The sequence below is a fragment of the Rhinopithecus roxellana genome, chromosome 4 (genome assembly GCF_007565055.1).
Source record: "Rhinopithecus roxellana isolate Shanxi Qingling chromosome 4, ASM756505v1, whole genome shotgun sequence".
Classification (NCBI taxonomy): Eukaryota; Metazoa; Chordata; class Mammalia; order Primates; family Cercopithecidae; genus Rhinopithecus; species Rhinopithecus roxellana.
The window spans coordinates 106,543,960-106,566,538 of NC_044552.1; the positions used below are offsets into that span (position 1 = coordinate 106,543,960).

At 43.5% G+C, this 22,579-nt stretch overlaps 1 protein-coding gene across 2 annotated transcripts in view; it reads right to left on the reverse strand.

The window, feature by feature from the left end:
• The window catches only part of KATNA1 (katanin catalytic subunit A1), a 69,042-nt gene extending 50,872 nt beyond the window's left edge, over window positions 1-18,170 (reverse strand). For both annotated transcript variants that reach the window (XM_010381037.2, XM_010381036.2), the window contains exons 1-3: window positions 17,836-18,170; window positions 6,569-6,743; window positions 650-807 (exon numbers count right to left, since the gene is read on the reverse strand). In XM_010381037.2, the coding sequence (XP_010379339.1) occupies window positions 650-807; window positions 6,569-6,730 (320 nt within the window). In that variant the 5' untranslated portion in view covers window positions 6,731-6,743; window positions 17,836-18,170. The remainder of the gene's footprint in view (window positions 1-649; window positions 808-6,568; window positions 6,744-17,835) is intronic.
• Between the last annotated feature and the right edge of the window lie 4,409 nt (window positions 18,171-22,579).

The window sequence follows — 22,579 nt, forward strand, 5'->3', positions numbered from 1 at the left end:
AGGCCTATAATCCCAGCACTTTGGGAGGCTGAGGCTAGGCGAATCGCGAGGTGAGGAGATCAAGACTAGCCTGGCCAACATGGTGAAACCCCATCTCTACTAAAATACAAAAAAATTAGCCAGGCATAGTGGTGCATGCCTGTAGTCCCAGCTGCTCAGGAGGCTGAGGCAGGGGAGTCGCTTGAACCCGGGAGGCGGAGGTTGCAGTGAGCTGAGATCGCAACACTGCACTCCAGTCTCCTGACAGTGTGAGACTTCGTCTAAAAAAACGAAAAAAGAAAAAAAAGAAAAATCTGAGGCCTAGAAAGGTTTTATTATTTTCCCAAATCTACAGAGAGTGGCAAAGACAGACAGAGAGCCTGAATATTTCAATTCCTAACCCCACTCTCCTTCCACAAGATAACACTGTCTCTACCACTTTAAGGTCATTCACAAAAGCATATTTTTAAATTATTCCTACCGAAATCTTATTTTTTGAAATAGGTCAAAAAGACACAAGGTTCAAGACCAGTGAGTTATAAAAGAGAGAACATTCAGTAAAGAAAACTCCCTCCCATTCCTGTCTCTCAGCCACCCCATCCTCCTCCTAGATATAATCAATGCTATAAGCTTCCTGGGCTAACTGGTTTCTTAAAAGGTCTCCACTTACCTTCGTTCAACAGGTACAGGCATGGACCAGACTTCTCCCTCAGAAGCTGGAAGGTCATGCTGTGCTGCCTTCAAGGGAGTGCTGTCTAGTTTAAAGCTCTCTAGTGTTTTCATGATATCTTTAACATGTTTAGCTTCCACATTTATTTCCTGCCAAACCTGATTTCAAAGAAGAAGAAGCATCTTTAAATTTCCACAATAATCACTGTCAAAATTAAATGAGGGCCATTTATTAGAGATGTTAGAAAACTCCATTTTGATATCAGATATCCAGTAAACCACATCAAGATATTCTATCGACATTTTAAAAACAGTTCATTAAATTTATGTTTTCAACTGCAAATTTTTTTTTTTTTTTTTTTTTTTTGAGACGGAGTCTCGCTCTGTGGCCCGGGCTGGAGTGCAGTGGCCGGTTCTCAGCTCACTGCAAGCTCCGCCTCCCGGGTTCACGCCATTCTCCTGCCTCAGCCTCCCAGTAGCTGGGACCACAGGCGCCCGCCACCTCACCTGGCTAGTTTTTTGTATTTTTTAGTAGAGACGGGGTTTCACCGTGTTAGCCAGGATGGTCTTGATCTCCTGACCTCGTGATCCGCCCGTCTCGGCCTCCCAAAGTGCTGGGATTACAGGCTTGAGCCACCGCGCCCGGCCTTTTTTTTTTTTTTGAGATAGAGTCGCATGATCACGCCTCTGCTCACTGTAAGCTCCTCCTCCCGAGTTCATGCCATTCTCCTGCCTCAGCCTCCCGAGTAGCTGGGACTACAGGCGCCTGCCACCACGCCTGGCTAATTTTTTGTATTTTTAGTAGAGACAGGGTTTCACCGTGTTAGCCAGGAAGGTCTTGATTTCCTGACCTCGTGATCCACCCGCCTAGGCCTCCCAAAGTGCTGAGATTACAGGCGTGAGCCACTGTGCCTGGCCCTCAATTGCAAAATTAATTCTGATAAAATGACTTAAACATCCAGGATAGGCTAGGCATGATGGCTCATGCCTGTAATCCCAGCACTTTAGGAAGCTGAGGCGGACGGATCACTTGAGCTCAGGAGTTTGAGACAAGCCTGGCCAATATGGCAAAACCCCATCTCTACTAAAAATACAAAAAATTAGCTGCGCATGGGGCATGCGCCTATAGTCCCAGCTACTTGGGAGACTGAGGCAGGAGAATTGCTTGAGCCCAGGAGGTGGAGGTTGCAGAGAGCCAAGATCGCGCCACTGCACTCCAGCCTGGGCAACACAGCAAGACTCTGTCTCAAACCAAAAAAAAAAATCCAGGCTAATTAAATAATACTACTAATTTACATTCTTATTTAAATTGCATAGCCGGGTATGCTGGCACATGTATGTAATCCCAGCTACTCGGGAGGCTGAGGCAGGAGAATTGTTTGAACCTGGGAGGCGGAGGTTGTGGTGAGCTGGAGATCGCGCCATTGCACTCCAGCCTGGGCAACGAGAGCGAAACTCCGGCTCAAATAAATAAATAAGTTGCATAATAGGCTGGGCGCAGTGGCTCACACCTGTAATCTCAACACTTTGGGAGGCCAAGGAGGGCAGATCACCTGAGGTCAGGCTTTCAAGACCAGCCTGGCCAAAATGGTGAAACCCTACCTCTACTAAAAATAAAAAAATTATCTGAGTGTGGTGGCGGGCACCTGGAATCCCAGCTACTCGGGAGGCTGAGGCAGGAAAACTGCTTGAACCCAGAAGGCAGAGGTTGCAGTGAGCTGAGATCATGCCACTGCACTCCAGCCTGGGCAACAGAGCGAGACTCCATCTCAAAAAAATAAAACAAAACAAAACAAAACAAATTGAATAACAAACTGAAAAGTCAGGCATAGCTTTAAAATTCTACAAGAATAATTAGCTAGGCATGGTGGCCCATGCCTGTAGTCCTGCCTACTTGAGAGGCTGAGGTGAGAGAATTGCTTGAGCCTAAGGTGAAAAAAAAAAACATCAAAGCACAACTTGTGAAAGTTTCATTTTTGTCAAACTTTACTGTTATTTCTTAGAGACAAGGTTTCATTCTGTTGCCCAGGCTGTACTGCAGTGGCACGATCATAGTTCACCATAACCTCAAACTCCTGGGTTCAAGCCATCTTCCCACCTCAGCCTCCCAAAGTGCTGGGATTACAGGTGTGAGCCAACATGCCCGGCCCTACTTTGATAACTTTTATGCTATTTAATTAACTTTTAAATGCTGAATAATCCCAATTACCCTGATTTGATAATTAAATATTGTATATAGGAAACAAAATATAATGTGTATGCCCAAGATATGTACAACTATTATCTATCAGTAAATAATTTCTAAAAAACGAATACAACACTGATCAGAATATACTAATTTTACGACTAATGGGTCACAACCTACAGACTAAAAAAGGTCTCAATTCATATGCAACCAAGGTATTTTTTTAAAAGCAGTCTTTTTTTTTTTTTTTAATATTTTTTAGAGATAGGGTCTCATTCTGTCATCCAGTCTGGAATGCAGTGAAATGGCCCTAGTTTTGAGAGTAAGGCTCCAACTCAAAAATAAAAGAGAAAAGCAATCTTGACGCAATTTAAAAACTAAGCCTGGGCAACATGGCAATACCCCATCTCTAAAAAAAATAACAATAATAAACCAGACATGTTGGTTTGTGCCTGTGGTCCCAGCTGCTCCGGAGGCTGGATGGGAGGATTGCTTGAGCCTGGGAAGTTAAGGCTGCAGTGAGCCATGATTGCACCACTGTACTCCAGCCTGGGGAACAGACTGAGACCCTGCCTCAAAAAACCCTCAAAAACCTATATATAGTTTTGATTCAACTCTATTATAGTAATGGGTCTTAACTCAGCCTAAAAACTATATATGGTGACGCTGTACATTATATATGTATTTAATGCCACTGAGTTGTATACTTAAAAATGGCCAAGGCCAGGTGCAGTGGCTCACATCTGTAATCTCAGTACTTTGGGAGGCTGAGGCAGGCGGATCACCTGAAGTCAGTAGTTCCAGACCAGCCTAGCCAACATGGCAAAAACCCTGTCTCTACCAAAAGTACACAAAAATTAGCTGGGTGTGGTGGCGCACACCTATAATTCCAGCTACTCGGGAGGCTGGGGCAGGAGAATCACTTGAACCCAGGAGGCGGAGGTTGCAGTGAGCCGAGATTGCGCCACCGCACTCCAGCCTGGGCAAGAGAGTGAGACTCCGTCTCAAAAAAAAGAAAAAAAAAACAGTAAAGTGTTATGTATATTTTACCACAATAAGAAAATGGTAGGAAGGGCATGGTGGCTCATGCTTGCAATCCCAGCACTTTGGGAGGATCCCAGCACTTTGGGAGGCCAAGGCAAGCGGATCACCTGAGGTCAGGAGTTCGAGACCAGCCTGGCTACAAGGTGAAACCTGTCTCTACTAAAAATACAAAAATTAGCTGGGTGTGGTGGCAGGCTCCTGTAATTCCAGCTACTTGGGAGTCTGAGGCGGGAGAATCACTTGAACCCAGGAGGTGGAGGCTGCAGTGAGCTGAGACTACGCCATTGCACTCCAGCCTGGGCAACAAGTGAGAAAATCCGTCTCAAAAAAAAAAAAAAAGAAAGAAAATGGTAAAAAAAACCTATATATATAATATTGAAATGAAATTTAAGATGATAATGTTTTGTTTTATAACTTAAATGATTTAATCTTAAGTACCTTTAAACAAAAGCTTAGACTTAAGTAGAAGTCTTTGGCCAAACAACAAAAGGTCTAAAAAGTCCCTCACTGACAAACTTAAGACTCCTTATGAAATAAAATATTTTCTAGGCCGAGCATGGTGACTCACACCTATAATCCTAGCACTTTGTGAGGCTGAGGCAAGAGGATCATTTGAGTTCAGGAGTTCAAGACCAGCCTGAATAACATAGTGAGATGCCATGTCTATAAAAAATAAATAAATAAAAGATTAATAAAATAAAATATTTGCCCCTTCTGGTAATTATATGGCGTGATCTCGGCTCACTGCAACCTCCACCTCCTGGTTTCAAGAGATTCTCCCACCTCAGCCTCCCAAGTAGCTGCGATTACAGGCACCTGCCCCTACACCCAGCTAATTTTTTTGTATTTTAGTAGAGATGGGGTTTCACCATGTTGGTCAGGCTGGTCTTGAACTCCTGAACTCAGGAGATCAGCTCACCTCAGCCTCCCAAAGTGCTGAGATTACAGGCATGAGCCACCACGCCCGGCAAGACTATTATTTTCTTAACATTTTTTTCCTCTTGTGACATAGTTGAGCCCTGTTATAAATGCCACCCTCCACTGGACCTGTAAGTTACACAATTTCCAATTTTAAATTTCTGTTGGTCCTCAGTGACTGAAATTTCTCAATGGGATTCAACCATAATCTGCTTTATAAAGTTCTGTTATACAAGGAATATGAGGCTGGGTGTGGTGGCTCACACCTGTCCCACCACTCAGGGAGGCTGAGGTGGGAGGATCACTTTAGTCTACGAGTTTGAAACCAGCCTGGGAAACATAGGGAGATCCCATCTCTACCAAAAAATTTAAAAATTAGCAGGTCAGTGGGGCACACGTGTGGTTTCTCCCACTCAGGAGGCTGAGTGGGAGGACTGTTTGAGTCTGGGAGGTCATGGCTGCAGACTGCACCACTGCACTCCCTCCTGGGCAAGCGAGCAAGACCCTCTCTCAAAAATTAAAAAAATATATATATATGATGCCTGTGAGATTCACAAGCCATTTACAGTTTCGACAATGGCTTAATAAAGTCTACTCTACTTTTACCAAGTAAAAATCTGAACAAAAAATGTCAAAACAATTATTTTAAAAAACCCTTGGCTGGGCGCAGTGGCTCATGCCTGTAATCCCAGCATTTTGGGAGGCCAAGGCAGGCAGATTACCTGAGGTCAGGAGTTCGAGACCAGCCTGGCCAACATGGTGACACCCCGTCTCTACCAAAAACACAAAAATTAGCTGGGTGTGGAGGCAGGCGCCTGTAATCCCAGCTACTCGGGAGGCTTGAACCTGGGAGGTGAAGGTTGCAGTGAGTCGAGATCGCGCCACTGCACTCCACCCTGGATGACAAGAGCAAAACTCTGTCTTGAGAAAAAATAAACAGCCAAAAACCCTCTTATTAGATTCCAGCAATTAGAGTTAAGTAGAACTCATAATACCGCTGATGGTGAAAATGATTAATAAAGTTTCAAGTAATATTATATAGAAATCTGTGTAATAACTCAAATACTCATGTTTTGTTTTGTTTTTTATTTTGGAGACAAGGTCTAGCTCTGTTGCCCAGGCTGGAGTGTAGTGGTACAAGCATAGCTCACTGCAGCCTCAACCTCCCAGGCTCAAGTGATCCTCCCTAGTAGCTAGGACTACAGGCATGCACCTTCACACCTGGCTAATATTTTATCTTTGTAGAGATGAAGTCGTGCTATGTTGTCTAAGCTGGACTTGAACTCCTGGCCTCAAGTGATCCTTCTGCTTTGGCTTCCCAAAGTGCTAGGATTACAGGAGTGAGCCACTGTGTACTGTGCTCGGTAGTCATACAGTCTTTTTTTTTTTTTGAGACAGAGTCTTGCTCTGTCACCCAGGCTGGAGTGCAGTGGTGGGATCTCAGCTCACTGCAAGCTCCACCTCTGGGTTCACACCATCCTCCTGCCTCGGCCTCCCGAGTAGCTGGGACTACAGGCACCCACCGCCATGCCCGCCTAATTTTTTGTATTTTTGGTAGAGACAGGGTTTCACCGTGTTAGCCAGGATGGTCTCGATCTCCTGACCTTGTGATCTGCCCGCCTCAGCCTCCCGAAGTGCTGGGATTACAGGCGTGAGCCACTGCACCCAGCCATACAGTCTTAACATGTAACTACATATAGCATTGGCATTTGATCTAAATTTTCTCTTCCTAGTACTTAAGCCATTAAAACACACAGCAGCCATTATTCTCACCTGTTGCCATTTCTGCTGGAGGTATGTATCTTTGACTGAGTACAGATACTTGTTCATTTGGTCAAGAACTCCCTGATAATAGACCATCGCAGAGTCATAGTTTCCCAGCAATGCATATTCACGAGCCAATTTTACATTCTCACTAATCATAAGAAGACTCATGTTCAACTGTAAGCTAAAAAGAAGAAGAAGAAAAAAATAAACACTTGAGGTTTACATGTCTCTTAAAAATAAGTATAGTTATTAAAAAATACTTTCCAGTGCTCCCTCAAGAAATTCACAATCATACATACCACACTTCCCATCTCTGTGTGTGCTCATGCTATTTCCACTCTTCAAAGAAAGCTTTTTTTTTTTTTTTTGAGACAGAGTCTGCCTCTGTCTCCCAGGCTGGAGTGCAATGGCATGATCTCAGCTCACTGCAACCTCCGCCTCCCAGGTTCAAGTGATTCTCCCACCTCAGCCTCCCAAGTAGTTGGGATTACAGGCACCCACCATCATGCTCGGCTAATTTTTTTTGTATTTTTGTAGAGACGGGGTTTCACCACGTTGGCCAGGCTGGTCTTGAACTCCTAACCTCAGGTGATCTGCCCACCGCCTTGGTCTCCCAAAGTGCTGGGATTACAGGCATGAGCCACCGTGCCTGGCCTCAAAGAAATACTTTATTTAGGAGGCCAAGGCAGGCAGCTCACTTCATTCCAGGAGTTCAAGACTAGCCTGGCCAACATGGCGAAACCTTGTCTCTACTACAATGTAAAAATTAGCTGGGCATGGTGGCACATGCCTATAGTCCCAGCTACTTGGGAGGCTGAGACACGAGAATCACTTGAACCAGGGTAGCAGAGGTTGCAATAGGTCAAGATCGCGTCACTGTACTCCAGCCTGGGAGACGGAGCAAGACTGTTTAAAACAAACAAACAGGCCAGGCGCGGTGGCTCATGCCTGTAATCCCAGCATTTTGGGAGGCTGAGGCGGGTGGATCATGAGGTCAGGAGATAAAGACTATCCTGGCCAATAGGGTGAAACTCAGTCTCTACTAAAAATACAAAAATTAGCTGGGCATGGTGGCACGTGCCTGTAATCCTAGCTACTCAGGAGGCTGAGGCAGGAGAATCGCTTGAACCAGGGAGTCAGAGGTTGCAGTGAGCCAAGATCACGCCACAGCACTCCAACCTGGCAACAGAGTGAGACTCTGTCTCAAAACACAAACAAACAAACAAACAATTAAAATATTGTTTTAAAAAAGTTCCCACATTCAAACCCTCCCAATTGTCAAAGCCCAGCTCAGATGGCAGTTTTCCTAGTATGTCTACCCCCTGAACTCCTCAGTTCAAAATAAACTCTCCCTCCTCTAAAGTCCCCCTGCACTGTACTGTGACTTTCATCCCAAGACACTGTCTACTTCAAATTATATTTTCTATATATGTCTTATCTCTATTAGACTGGTATCTGACAGTAGGATTTGCATCTGAAAGGTGTGAGACTATATGATCCTTGCATGACACACATCTTATTAAACATCTGCAGAATGAATAGTGAATATTACATACATTTTTTGAAGCAGTGTGGATTAGCAGAAGGCATATGTATTTTGAAGTTAGAAAAATCTTGGCTAGAATTGTAATTCTGTCACCTTAGTCGAGTCCCTAAACTTTTTTCTAAGCCTGTTTTAATATCTGTAGAACTGTCATAGCAACTACTTTCAGGAGTTATGCTATAAACAATAAAAGACTATTTAAAGTACCAAGCATACTACTTGACAAATAGTAGGTCTTCAATAAATGTTAAATGTATCTGCCATGAAACTTTCTATATATGAGAACCTAATCCAACCTTTAAACCTAGGAGTTCAAGACCAGCCTGGGCAACATGGCAAAACCCCATCTCTACAAAAAATACAAAAATTAGCAGAGCATGGTGGTGTGCGCCTGTAGTCCCAGCTACTCGAGAGGCTGAGATGGGAGGATTACCTGAGCCTGGGGAGGTCAAAGCTACAGTAAGCTGAGATAGTGCCACTGTACTCTAGCCTGGGCAACAGAGACAGAGTGAGACTGTCTCAAGAAAACATTTTTGGCCGGGCACAGTGGCTTATGCCTGTAATCCCAGCACTTTGGGAGGCCGAGGCAGGTGGATCACGAAGTCAAGAGATCGAGACCATCCTGGCTAACGCAGTGAAACCCCGTCTCTACTGAAAATACAAAAAATTAGCTGGGTGTGGTGGCAGGCGCCTGTAGTCCCAGCTATTCGGGAGGCTGAGGCAGGAGAATGGTGTGACCCCAGGAGGCGGAGCTTGTAGTGAGCTGAGATTGCGCCACTGCACTCCAGTCTGGGCGACAGAGCAAGACTCCATCTCAAAAAATAAAAAAAAAAAGAAAGAAAACAATTTTAAAAAATGCACCTAGTAGGATATGGATATATGGATGTGGATATAAAGCATTAGAAGCAGATGCCTGATAAATGTCAGCTTTGTTAATGTTCACAATGACTATTATTATTTTCTAACTGTAAATCACATGGTGAAGTTCAAGGCTGGAAAGATTTACATGCTTTTGGGGAGCAATAATTTGGATTAGGGATGTGGCTATGGGAATAAAAAGAAACAAATCAGAAACACTATGGTGAAAGAAATGCTGAGATTACTCAGGAACTCACTGTGTGGAGAAAAAGTTGAAAATGAATGAAGTTTCAAGCCTAGAGGACTAAAAAGGTGAAGAAATCATGAAAGATCACAGTAAAGTTGAGAAGACATATAAGTATAAAGAAAACAAGACTTTTTTTTTACTTCTTTTGTGTGTCAGTGGGGTATCTAGATAAGTGTATTTCATAGCTTGTTTTCTAGCTGCGTCCTTTCTGATTTTCATTGCACTGGCCAATCTTTGCTCACTTGAGCCCTATCCCACCATCAGACAGAAAAACAGCAGTGCCAGGCCAATACCAGATAGAGATAGCAGAGTATTTTAGGGCCAACCTAGACCTGGATAGAGTGAGGAGCTGATGACAAAAGAGACGTCAACACAGCAGCTCTTAAAAGTGGTCTCAGCCAGGCACGGTGGCTCATGCCTGTAATCCCAGCACTTTGGGAGGCTGAGGCAGGAGGACTACTTGAGCTTAGGAGTTCAAGACCCACCTGGGCAACATGGCAAAACCCCATCTCTACGAAAAACACAAAAATTAGCAGAGCATGGTGGTGTGTGCCTGTAGTCCCAGCTACTCGGGAGGCTGAGGTGGGAGGATTACCTGAGCCTGGGGAGGTCAAAGCTACAGTAAGCCGAGATAGTGCCACTGTACTCCAGCTCGGGCAACATAGACAAAGTGAGACTGTGTCTCAAAGAAACTTTAAAAAAAAAAGAAAAAGAAAGAGCTCCAGGTCCAGATGATTTCTATAAGTATGATGGGGTTTCTTGTTTTTTGGGTTTTTCTTCTTTTTTTTGAGACGGAGTCTCACTGTGCTGCCAGGCTGGAGTGCAGTGGCGCAATCTCAGCTCACTGCAACCTCCGCTTCCCGGGTTCAAGCGATTTCCCTGCCTCAGCCTCCCATGTGGCTGGGACTACAGCCACGCACCACCACACCCAGCTAATTTTTTGTATTTTAGTAGAGATGGGGTTTCACCATGTTGGCCAGGTTGGTCTCGATCTCTTGACCTCATGATCCGCCTACCTCGGCCTTCCAAAGTGCTGGAATTACAAGCATGAACCACCACGCCTGGCCTCGGGTTTGTATTTTTGTTGTTGTTGTTTTTGTTGTTTTTTTTTTTCTTTGAGACAGAGTTTTTGCTCTTTTTGCGCAGGCTGGAGTGCAGTGGTGCAATCTCGGCTCACCGCAACCTCCGCCTCCCGGGTTCAAGCGATTCTCCTGCCTCAGGCTCCCGAGTAGCTGGGATTACAGGCATGCGCCACCACGCCTGGCTAATTTTGTATTTTTAGTAGTGACAGGGTTTCTCCATGTTGGTCAGGCTGGTCTCGAACCCCCGACCTCAGGTGATCTGCCCGCCTCAGCCTTCCAAAGTGCTGGGATTACAGGCATGAGCCACCGCACCCGGTCTGGCCTCGGGGTTTTTTTTAACCAAGCTTCTGAACAGAAATAATTTCAACCACATAAAAGTTGATCCAGAAAACAAGAGAAAAGCTGAGCAACTCTTTTTTATGAGGCTGAAATCATCTCAATTGAATAAGAACACAAGACCCATTTCACTTATGAACATGGAAATCCTAATATTAGTTTACCTACAATGCATCGACACACACATCCCATGATCAAGAAGGGTTTACCCCAGAAATGCAAGGATGACTTAAGATCAGAAAATCTATCATTGTAATTCCTCACATTAATGGACAAACGTACCTCACAAGAAAATGAGAAAAGAGTACAAGGGACAATTCACAGAAGGGAAACCCAAATGGCAAACAAGCACAGACAGAAGTGACCAATAAATACAAACCGAAGCCATGAGAAACCTCTTTTTATTATTATTTATTTATTTATTTATTTTTTGGAGACAGAGTCTCTGCTGCCCAGGCTGGAGTGCACTGGTGTAGTCTCGGCTCACTGCAACCTCTGCCTCCCAGGTTCAAGCAATTCTCCTGCCTCAGCCTCCCGAGTAGCTAGGACTACAGGTGCTCGCCACCACACCCAGCTAAATTTTTGTATTTTTAGTAGAGAAGGGGTTTCACTATGTTGGCCAGGATGGTCTCAATCTCTTGACCTTGCAATCTGCCCGCCTGGGCCTCCCAAAGTGCTGGGATTACAGGCGTGAACCTATGAGACTGGCCAAGAGACCTCTTTTATTCACCAGACTCAAAAGTAAGTGCAATAATACTAAGTATTGGCAAGGATTTGGGAAAAAGGAAACCTTTACATCAACTTGCAGGCATAAACTGGCATAGTCATTTTGGAGTGCAATCTGGCAGTACTTGAAGAAATTATGTATGCATGTATACGTATATGTACATACATACACACACACATACACACACATATATATGTATATATACACCCCGTGACCCAGCAATCCCACTCTCGTGTAAATCTTCCAGAGAAAGTCTCATACTGATCCATAAAGGAACTTGGTTTTGGACATTAATGACAGAAATCTTTGAGAAATCAAGTAGCGTCAATTTATTTATTCCCTGCTAGGGGAAATATGGTGGATACAGACCACAGAGTACCATGTAGCAGATAGAAGCAATGAATAAAATTTACATATAGCAACATGGATAGATCATCAAAACAGGGTTGGGTGAAAAAAAGGTCTTAGACATAGAACAAGATCTAAATCCCAATGTCATTTTATAAATTAAAAATACATATGCTATATAAAATACTCATTTTTAAAGGATGCATACATACCCAAGAAAGTACCTTAAATATATTAGAAAGTCTGTGGAAGGTGAGGAGGAAAAGATGTGAGTGGAGAAATTGCTTATGACAAGTAGGAAACAAAAAATAAATATAACAGAAGAAGGGCCTTATATCCATGGATAATCATAGGGAGCCTCTAAGATGGCACTCAATGACCTTTGCCTCTTGGTATCTGTACCCCTATATAATTACTACCCCTTGAATGTGTGCTTGTAACAAATAACATAACACCATTTCTGAGATTAGACTATGACTTCCATCTTGTTTGCTGTCTCTTGCTGACCCCACTCAAATGGAACACCAGCTCCACGCAGTGAGCTGCCTGGGCAGAGGCACACACGGCAAAATGCTGAGGAAGGCTCCAGGCCAACAACCAGTAAGGAACTGAGGCCCTCGGTCCAACAGCCCCTGAGGAACTGAATCCTGCCAACAACCATGTGAGTGAGATCTAAAGTGAATCCTTCCTCACTAGAGCCTTGAGATGACTATAGCCCTGGCCAATATCTGACCACAGCTCTGAGAAACACCCTGAATCTAAAGCATCCAGCTGTTATGCCCAAATTCCTGACCCAATGAAACAGTGAGAGAGACAATAAATGTCTGTTGTTTTAAGTCACCAAGTTTTGGGATAATCTGTTATGAAGCAATATAGCTATGAACTAAGTAAGGTCTATGAGTAACTCAAGACTGGGCATCTGAGCTCCAAAAGAAAAGGAATAAAATCCTATGACCTAAATCTTGCCTCCCTGGATTCATGACCACTGATGACATTCTGTCTTAATAAAATCCTAAAGGCCAAGGACTATATCTCTCTTATTTACTGGTATCTCTCTAGCACCTAGAACCATGGCCTCAAATGTAGATCTCAATCAATCTTCCAAAGACTGAATACTGCCTAGTTGTTGTCCTTTTTTTTTTTTTTTCTTTTTTTTGAGACAGGGTCTCACTCTGTAGCCCAGGCTGAAGTGCAGTGGCACCATCATGGCTCACTACAGCCTTGATCTTCTGGGCTCAACTGATCCTGAGGAGCTGGGACCACAGATGTGTACCACCACAGCCAGCTAATTTTTTTTTTTTTTTTTGGTATGTTTTGTAGAGACGGGGATTTCACCATGTTGCCCAGGCTGGTCTTGAACTCCCGGGCTCAAGCAATCAGCCCACCTTAGCCTCCCAAAGTGCTAGGATTATAGGCATGAGCCACTGTGCCTGGTCAGGTTTTTGCTGTAACTACCAAGAGTTTGTAACCTTGTCCAGTTCCTGACCCTCAGCATGTTCACATTCCTTGATCCTCAGCTCATCCCTTCCAAGCTGGGATTACAGCTTGATTCTTGTGTGATTACTTCTGCCCTGAAGTCATCCATGCCCTACAGAGACACCTAGTCTGGGCAAGGGTGTTAGAAAAGTATAATTGGGGCCTGCTGCTAAAAGTACACAGTTGTTCTAGATGAGCTTGGATGTCAAGCCTTTCAGGTCTTTTCCCTCTCTTCCTCTTTTCCATAATAGTCTCCCTGGAGATCTTTCTTCCCATTTTCCCACTAAAAAAATCTAAAATCTAAAATAGTCAGGCATGGTGGTTCATGCCTGTAATCCTAATACTTTGGGGTGCCAAGGCAGGAGAATCGCTTGATCCCAGGAGTTCAAGACCAGCCTGGCCAACATAGTGAAACCCTATCTCTACAAAAATTACAAAAAATTAGCTGGGCATGACGGGACGCGCCTGTAGTCCCAGCCACCAGGAGGTTGAGGTGGGAGGATGACCTGAGCCCAGGAAGTCAAAGCTGCAATGAGCTGTGATCATGCCACTGCATTCCAGCCTGGGTAAGAGAATAAGGCTCTGTCTCAAAAAAAAAAAAAAAAAAAACTAAATTAAATAAAAATAAATTTAAATTAAGTTGTTACTTATATATAGGTGGTCCTTGTTTTTTTCCTTGAAGGCCATGATTCAATAGCCCAAAACTCATACAAGTCCCTCTAAGCCTTCTTTAAAGGTTCTATGTTTTGAACTCTTTCTAGTCAGATAAAATTCTTGAGAAGCCAAAGAATTGATATTTTCTAACAAACATGAATGTAAAGTCTAATCCAAGGCTCATTAACAAATGACTTGAAAAATCCTTGATTATTAAAGAAACAACGTGTTTGCAGAAAACAGTATTAAAGCACTTAGTTCACTAAATGTTAGCCGAAAATAATTTTCTGCATTCCCTTATTACTCTCTAAGCCCAAAACACCCTTCTCAAATGAATGTTACAACTGTAAATTTATGAAATTCTCCCAATTTTCAACAATACATCTTTATCATTGCTAAAATTCTACTGCAGGAAGATAGAAACTGGCTCTATTTAGCACAATATCTGGCAATATTTGAAGAAATGAATCTATTTGAAAAAAATAAAAGCTGGCTGGGCACGGTGGCTCATGCCTGTAATCCCAGCACTTTGGGAGGCCAAGGCGGGCGGATCACGAGGTTAGGAGATTGAGACCATCCTGGCTAACACGGTGAAACCTTGTCTCTACTAAAAATACAAAAAATTAGCCAGGTGTGGTGGCAGGCACCTATAGTCCCAGCTACTCGGGAGGCTGAGGTGGGAGAATCGCTTGAACCTGGGAGGTGGAGGTTGCAGTGAGCTGAGATCGCTCCACTGCACTCCAGCCTGGGTGACAGAGCGAGACTCTGTCTCAAAAAAAAAAAAAAAAAAAAAAAAGAAAGGAAAAAAAGCTGACTGACACAGTGTAAGTACTATGAACTATAAACACAATCTGTTGGTTCAACATTAATAGAACACTTATAAAGATGAGATTGCCCCAAAATTCAGGCTCTTGGTTACACGGATTATTAGAGAGAAGGATAACCATACGCTATGCCTGCTTTATCTCACAGCAAGTTTTTCCTTTACATTATTCTAACAGAACCACCCTTTTGCTTACATGCCTTGAGTATTTATGAGTCAGCAAGTGACTAAATTAACTTAATTAAACTGAGCAAGATGCAATGTGAAATTTTAACTCAAGTAACAGAATCAAATTTTTTAAAATACTGAAATCCTAATTTTACAGCAAAATTTCTAGCAAATATAGTATGTGATGCAGTGTTGTGTCTCCACGGAGAAAGTTGTTTTTTTTTTCTCCTCTAGGATTAGGAAAAAGAAGTGATCAAAGAGACTGAAAAAGAAAAGGCAAAATATCCAAATATCTGAGTTCTAAGATTCTTATTCTCTCTCTAAACAACAAATACAGGGCCCTGCCTATTTCACACCTAAAGAGGATACCTTACCCATTTAATTTTTAAAGGACTCAGGCTGGGTTCCACTTATTTGCAGTTTTTTTTAACATAACGTACATGGGTCATTCATTCAAGAAATATTAAAGGAGGCCGGGCGCGGTGGCTCATGCCTGTAATCCCAGCTCTCAGGGAGGCAGAGGCGGGAGGATAGCTTGAGCCCGTTTCGAGACCTGCCTGGGTAATACAGCGAGACCCCGTTCTCCACAAAAAGGAAAAAAAAAAAAGACAAAAAAAAAAAAAGAAATATTAAAGGAACACCAACTAAGTTGCAAGGAATTGCACTGAAGACAAAAACAAGACAGAATTAGACCTTGAAATCCTTGAAGTTTAATAGAAGGGATATCACCTTATTTATTCTAGGTGGGTTTTTTTCCTTTGCTTAGTAAGAGAAGACAAACATAGAATATTATTAAACACAGACTAAAAAATCAGCAGCAATGTTGGAAGCCTGAAAATGTTTTTAAAATACCTATCTGTGAAATTTACTTAAAACAAAAAGATCACGAAACCCAATCATGCATCTTCCTGAAGGCATTTCAGTAAAGCAAGTGTATGTGACTTCAAAAGTGGCAATACACTGGTAAGCAATTTTCAGAATGCTCATCTCTGGGATATGAAAGAAACCACATGCTAACTTAAAGTCAGCCACTGATTATTACGAATAGGCACAATAAATGAATGATCCATGACCAATTACATCATGGCATACATTTTTCTTACCTTTATAATCATCATATGATAAATACTTAAGCACAAGACAGCACTATTTTTTAAAAATACCAAAAAGAAACTTGTTCAGGAAAAAAGTACATATAAAGTTCACTCTATTTGTAAACTTTCCGTTTACCCTAAACAAAACAAACAAATCAGTGAGTATAATTATTAAAATGTAATTTAAAAGTCATATTCAAGCTTATCGATAAACACCACAAGCAAAATCTACTTAGCATGTTATCAACACTGACCATATTTATGTGATAATACTATCTTTTTTAAACAGTCAAGTGGCTAAAAAAACCCAAACTACTGTCAACAGAAATTCAACAATGTTGTTAATAGAATTAATTCAACAAGATTCTCTAATCCTCAATATTTGTCAGCATCTTGATACCAGTTTTAAAATGAGGTGGAGAATCCCTTGTGGACTACACAGCATGCCTAATACTGAACCTATAAAACTGTAAATGCTTCTTGAATAACTAATGCTATAAAGCAGCTTTATACAGCTTTTCATAGTCTAGGAATGTTGGAAAGTTGATCAGCACTGCCTGTTTTTTGTTTTTTTTTTAAGGTATTTACAGGCCACAAGTTGTTAATGTTAATACAAAACAGAGTTTTGCTCCTATTTCTTGGTATAAGAACAAAAACTGGACGAGCGCAGTGGCTCATGCCTGTAATCCCAACACTTTGGGAGGCCTAGGCAAGCGGATCACGAGGTCAGGAAATCGAGACCAGCCTGGCCAACATGGTGAAATCCCATCTCTACTAAAATACAAAAAGTTTGCCAGGCGTGGTGGAGGCGCGCCTGTAGTCCCCGCTACCTGGGAGGCTGAGGCAGGAGAATAGCTTGAACCCAGGAGGCGGAGCTTGCAGTGAGCCGAGGTCGCGCCACTACACTCCAGCCTGGCGACAGAGCAAGACCCTGTCTCAAAAAAAAAAAAAAGAACAAAAACCAGCTCCTTTGGAAAAGAAAGCAGGGCTTTATATTGAGACATTTAAGCCCGTAAAAACATTTCAAGAATCTGTCTTAACATCTACTAAGGTGACTATCATTGTGACTACGTGACAAAGATCTACTGCACCCATTCTAAAACATCGGGAATGTTTTCAGCAATAACTAAACGTCTAATTTCAAAGAGGAAGCCGTAAATTAGTGCTTTCAAGAGAAAAGAGCATCACTGTGCTGTTGGAAGTTAGTAACTAATATAAAAGCGACCCTTCGCGGTTATAGCAGGAAACTATTTTTGATTAAATAAGAACTTGAGATTATCCACCATAAGGCACTTCAGGATCTACTTCAGAAACTATTTTTGATTAAATAAGAGCTTGAGATTATCCACCATGAGGCACTTCAGGATAACTTTGTCATCACATTTACATGAAACTAATGTTTCGAGGGAAAACTTTTCTAAAAGGTACCAACTCTAAACCAAAAGGCCCACAGGCCTTCCAGAGGACGCCAGGCTCTAGAATAAATAAGAAATAACATCCCCAACAATATCACTCTAACCTAACAAATTTTAAGGAAAGTTGCCTCCCAATGTCATGGCCATCGGGGTTTTTACCTGTGAGAGTTTCGGGGTGGGGGGCGTGAACGGGTTCGGGAGAGAACCAGTCAAAAAAGCGAAGGACTAAAAACTCTAGGCTGGTGACTTCGCTAACGACACAGACCAAAAGACGGGATCGACAGGAGCCCCCGAAAAGTCCCCCGCCGGACAGGACTCCTCAGGTAGGGGGACTGTCACCTAAGCTAAGTTGTCGGGGACAACAGCAAGGACCTAAGACCTCAGGTAGGCAGGCTCACGGAGGGTTGCGCTGCGGGTTCTCCCTGCGGGCCTCCCGAGTCCCTCACCGGCCCGGCCCTGGAAAATCCGGGGTCCCCAGAGCACCGCCAGAGTGAAAACTCACCTGCGGCGGCCCAAGCTCCTCGGGAAACCGCCCAACGCCAGGCACAGGGTATTGGCCGAATGGAGGTCCTGGAAGCGAGGAAGGAGGGCCTGACCCAGTCCAGCCCACCTTGCTCTCCGCTCACGGCCCCAGTACTGCCCAGTTCAGAAGTCACCACCACCTGCCGGCGCGGCTTCTGTTCGCCAAGAATTTGAAGACAAACCCGCCAGGGTCACTTCCGGTGCCGGGGACGACCTCGGCGACTCCGGCGCACGCAGGGCGACACCCCGGGAGCGAGGGCGCTGGGCGGGAACGGCGGAAGAGGGTGTGGCCGGGCGCGGGGGCGCGCGTGCGCAGTCTGGCACCTCCTACCGGGGGACGCGGCGGCGACCAGGGATAGTATAGACCTTGGTATAGATGGTATTATAATGCTACATCGCGCGCCTCTGTACTTTGTTCAGGTGCTTGCCCACTTTCCCTCCCATTTAATTTTCACCACACTCATACACACACCGAGGTCAGGCGTCTATTTTAGAGGTGAATGTCCAGGATCAAGCAATTCGTTTATGACAAATCCTGTTTTAGAACCTAGTATTCAGAATTCCCCAGCTGGGCTCCGTGTCATGACATAACAATAAGGGAGGGGGTAAACAAAGATTCTCGGACACACTGCTAGTGGGATTTTATTGATTTTTTTTTGTCACCGTTTTAATACGACGAGACGAGGAAAATTATGCTATTTCATGATTTACAGGTATGTACTTCACAGGGCTTCCTCCAGTCTCAATCATCCTCTGCCATCACTTGAGGCAGAATAGGGCACTTATCACACATTCCTTTAAAAATGCAAGGTAATTAAGTTTCTAACATTAAAACATCCCAACTGGGCACAGCGGCTCATCCCTGTAGTCCCAGCACTTTGGGAGGCTAAGGCGGGAGGATACCTTGAGCCAGGAGTTCAAGACCAGCCTGAGCAACATAGTGAGACCCCCCCCGTCTCTACAAAAATTACAAAAATTGTCTGAACACGGTGGCGCACGCCTGTAGTCCCAACTACTCAGGAGACTGACACAAGAGGATTACTTGAGACCAGGAGTTGGAGGCTGCAGTGGGCCATGATGGCACCATTGCACTCCAGTCTAGGAGACAAAAGTGAGGCCCTATCTCTAAAAAAAATAAAAGCACCCCAGTCATCTAACATAGACATGTAAAAGCAATTCAGGGGAAATACATCCATTCAGTCAACAAATGTTTACTCAGCAACTACTATGTGTGAGACAGTGTTGGCACTGGATATACAGTGGTCACAAAATAGAAGGTTTCATGGGGCTTAAAGTCTTGTAACATTCTCAACTGAGTAGAAAATAATAGTTTAACTGCAGTAAATATGAACTCTATTATAATAGGGAACAGGAAACTATATTTAGTATATATTTTTGGAATCAAAACCAATTCAGGGAGGTACAGATTAATTACCCTAATTCAACCTTCATCTTTTATATGAGTTCAAAGGTATACTTTGAATTTATAAAGCCAATTTACAGTTTAAAAACTTCTCAAAGGCCACAAAATGAATACACATTGTATGATTCCATTTATACAAAATTCTAGGCCAGGCACGGTGACTCACACCTGTAATCCCAGCACTTTGGGAGGCCGAGACAGGAGGGTCACTTGAGGTCAGGCGTTTGAGACCAGCCTGGCCAACATAGTGAAACCCCATCTCTACTAAAAATACAAATATTATCTGGGCCTGGTGGCGCACACCTGTAATCCCAGCTACTTGGGTGGCTGAGGCATGATAATCACTTGAACCCAAGAGGTGGAGGCTGCAGTGAGCCAAGATTGTGCCATTGCACTACAGCCTGGGTGACAGAGCAAGACTGTCTCAAAAAAAAAAAAAAAAAAAAAAAAAAAAAAAAAATCCACAACAAGCAAAACTAATCTATAGTAATAGCTGATCAGTAGTTGGCTGCCTGAGGCTCTATTCAGGAGGTGGGGGAGAAGAACTAGATTGTTGAAAGACCCCAGGAAATGTTTAAGGTGATGGAAAGGAAATGTTCTGTTAGGGTAGTGCTTACAGAGGTGTATACATTTATTAAAATTCATCAACAGTACACAAACTGGGCACATTTTATTACGTGTACATACGTGTATTATATATGAAGTTTTTTTGGTTTTTTATTGTTGTTGTTGTTGTTGTTTTGAAACAGAGTCTAGCTCTGTCACCCAGGCTGGAATGTAGTGGCACGATCTCTGCTCACTGCAACCTCCACCTCCCAGGTTCAAGCCTCACCCTCCTGAGTAGCTGGGATTACAGGCACCTGCCACCATGCCCAGCTAATTTTTGTATTTTTAGTATAAACAGGGTTTCACTGTGTTGGCCAGGCTGGTCTCAAACTCCTGACCTCATGATCCACCTGCCTCGGCCTCCCAAAGTGCTGGGATGAGCCACCGCTCCCAGCTGGAGATTTTTTTTAGGTGGAAAGACAAACCTCCAGAGAGTGGCTTACATTCACTACTTCCATTTCTTCACTAGCTGTACTAGTCAAGCAAGAGTGGATTATGCTGTAGCAACCATTAAGTTACAGAGGTTTCAACAACAGCATTTTTTTCCTTATCTACTCTTTATGTTCATAGCTTGAGTGGATGCAGGCAGTGGGACCCTTGGCAGTGAAAAAAAGGGAGAGAAATTGCACAGTCTCTGCCTGGATGTGAAACTTGCCACTCTGCCTACATTTTTTTGGCCAGAGCAAGTCACTGGTCAAGCCTGACTTCAAAGAAATGCAGGTGTTCATCTCTGCATTGTGCCTGGAAGAGAAGCAGCAGAATATTTGTGTAGCACTCTCATGACTGGGAGTCATTTCTTCTTTTACAGTGTGGCTTCTACAACCACCACCCTTTTAAAATGATTGTGTCCAAACTGTGACTCAGAAAATCTGAGATTTTCCTGGTGAATGGTCAGATTAATTTGGCAGAATCATAGGACACACAAAACGAAGTTAGGGGAAAAGAGATAGAAAGATAGGTGCCAGCTAAAGAGTTCAAACTTTATTCAGTAGACAAAAAGGGATCCATTGAAAGGCTTCAAATGAAGACATAAGTTATATAGCAAATAGGAGGATTAATTTGACAGCTAAACGTAGGAAGTTTTGGAGGGGAGAGAGAATAGATTGGGGGACCATTGCAAGAGGTACTGTGACCCCTGGAATTACACAGAAGGGGAATGGCCATAAAGACCTTCTTTACGTTATATATTTGTTTCTCTTGCCCCAGTGAGTAAACTTAATGAAGTCAGATACTTTGTCCATATGAGTAGAGCAATGTCTGGCACATTGTAGGTGTTAATTAGATGTTTGTAGAATAAATAAAATAAAATAATTTAAAAGAATTTGAGGGCCGGGCGCGGTGGCTCAAGCCTGTAATCCCAGCACTTTGGGAGGCCGAGACGGGCGGATCACGAGGTCAGGAGATCGAGACCATCCTGGCTAACATGGTGAAACCCCGTCTCTACTAAAAATACAAAAAAAAAACTAGCCGGGCGAGGTAGTGGGTGCCTGTAGTCCCAGCTACTCGGGAGGCTGAGGCAGGAGAATGGCGTAAACCCGGGAGGCAGAGCTTGCAGTGAGCTGAGATCCGGCCACTGCACTTCAGCCAGGGTGACAGAGCAAGACTCCGTCTCAAAAAAAAAAAAAAAAAAAAAAAAAAAAAGAATTTGAGGGCCAGGTGTGCTGGCTCACGCCTGTAATCCCAGCATTTTGGGAAGCCAAGGCAGGCGGATCACCTGAGGTCAGGAGTTTGAAACCAGTCTGGCCAAAATGGCGAAACCCCATCTGTACTAAAAACACATAAATTAGTGGGCATGATGGTGAGCGCCTGTAGTCCCAGCTGCTGAGGCTGAGGCAGGAGAATCACTTGAACCTGGAAGTGGAGGTTGCCGTGAGCAGAGATTGCACCACTTCACTCCAGCCTGGGCAACAGAGCGAGACTCCGTCTCAAAAATAAATAAATAAATAAATAAAAGAATTTGAGACACTTTTTACATTTCATGAGAGAAATTGGAAAGGACTTTCAGGACCAGTTTATTAACTTCACTCACCTGGTTGACGCATCTGACATTCTTCTATGTTTCAAACATTTGAGCCATCTCCTGGGATACAGTATGTATAAGGCTAGAAAATCTAACCTTAAGTAAGATTTACTGAATTTTTAGATTATGTCACACCATAGCTGCAATTAACAGACTGGGACAGATTCACCAGTGTTCTTTACTAACCTTATACGCATTCTTCCTAAACAATAGTTTCCATCACTGATCTGCTAATACCAGGCTGTTGAATGCTACCAAGAAAATCACATCACTGTGAAGATTGATGCGCCATAGTTTCATATCTTTCTAACCCAGCTGAAACATTTTGCTACCTGTCTCACTTCAGTTATGTCTCATTCTTCCCATTAGTTCAGACTTTTATTTTTTGAAACAGGGTCTTGCTCTGTCCCCCAGGCTGGAGTACAGTGGTAGGATCTCAGCTCACTGCAGCCTTGACCCACTGGGCTCAAGCCATCCTCCTGTCTCAGCCTCCTGAGTAGCTAGAACTACAGGCACATGCCACCAAGCCCAGATAATTTTTAAATTTTTTTGTAGAGACAAGGTCTCACCATGTTGCCCAGGCTGGTCTCGAACTCCTGGGTTCAAGGATCTTCCCGCTGCAGCCTCCCAAACGTGAGGCTGATGGGATTACAGATGTGAGCCAGTGCACCCGGC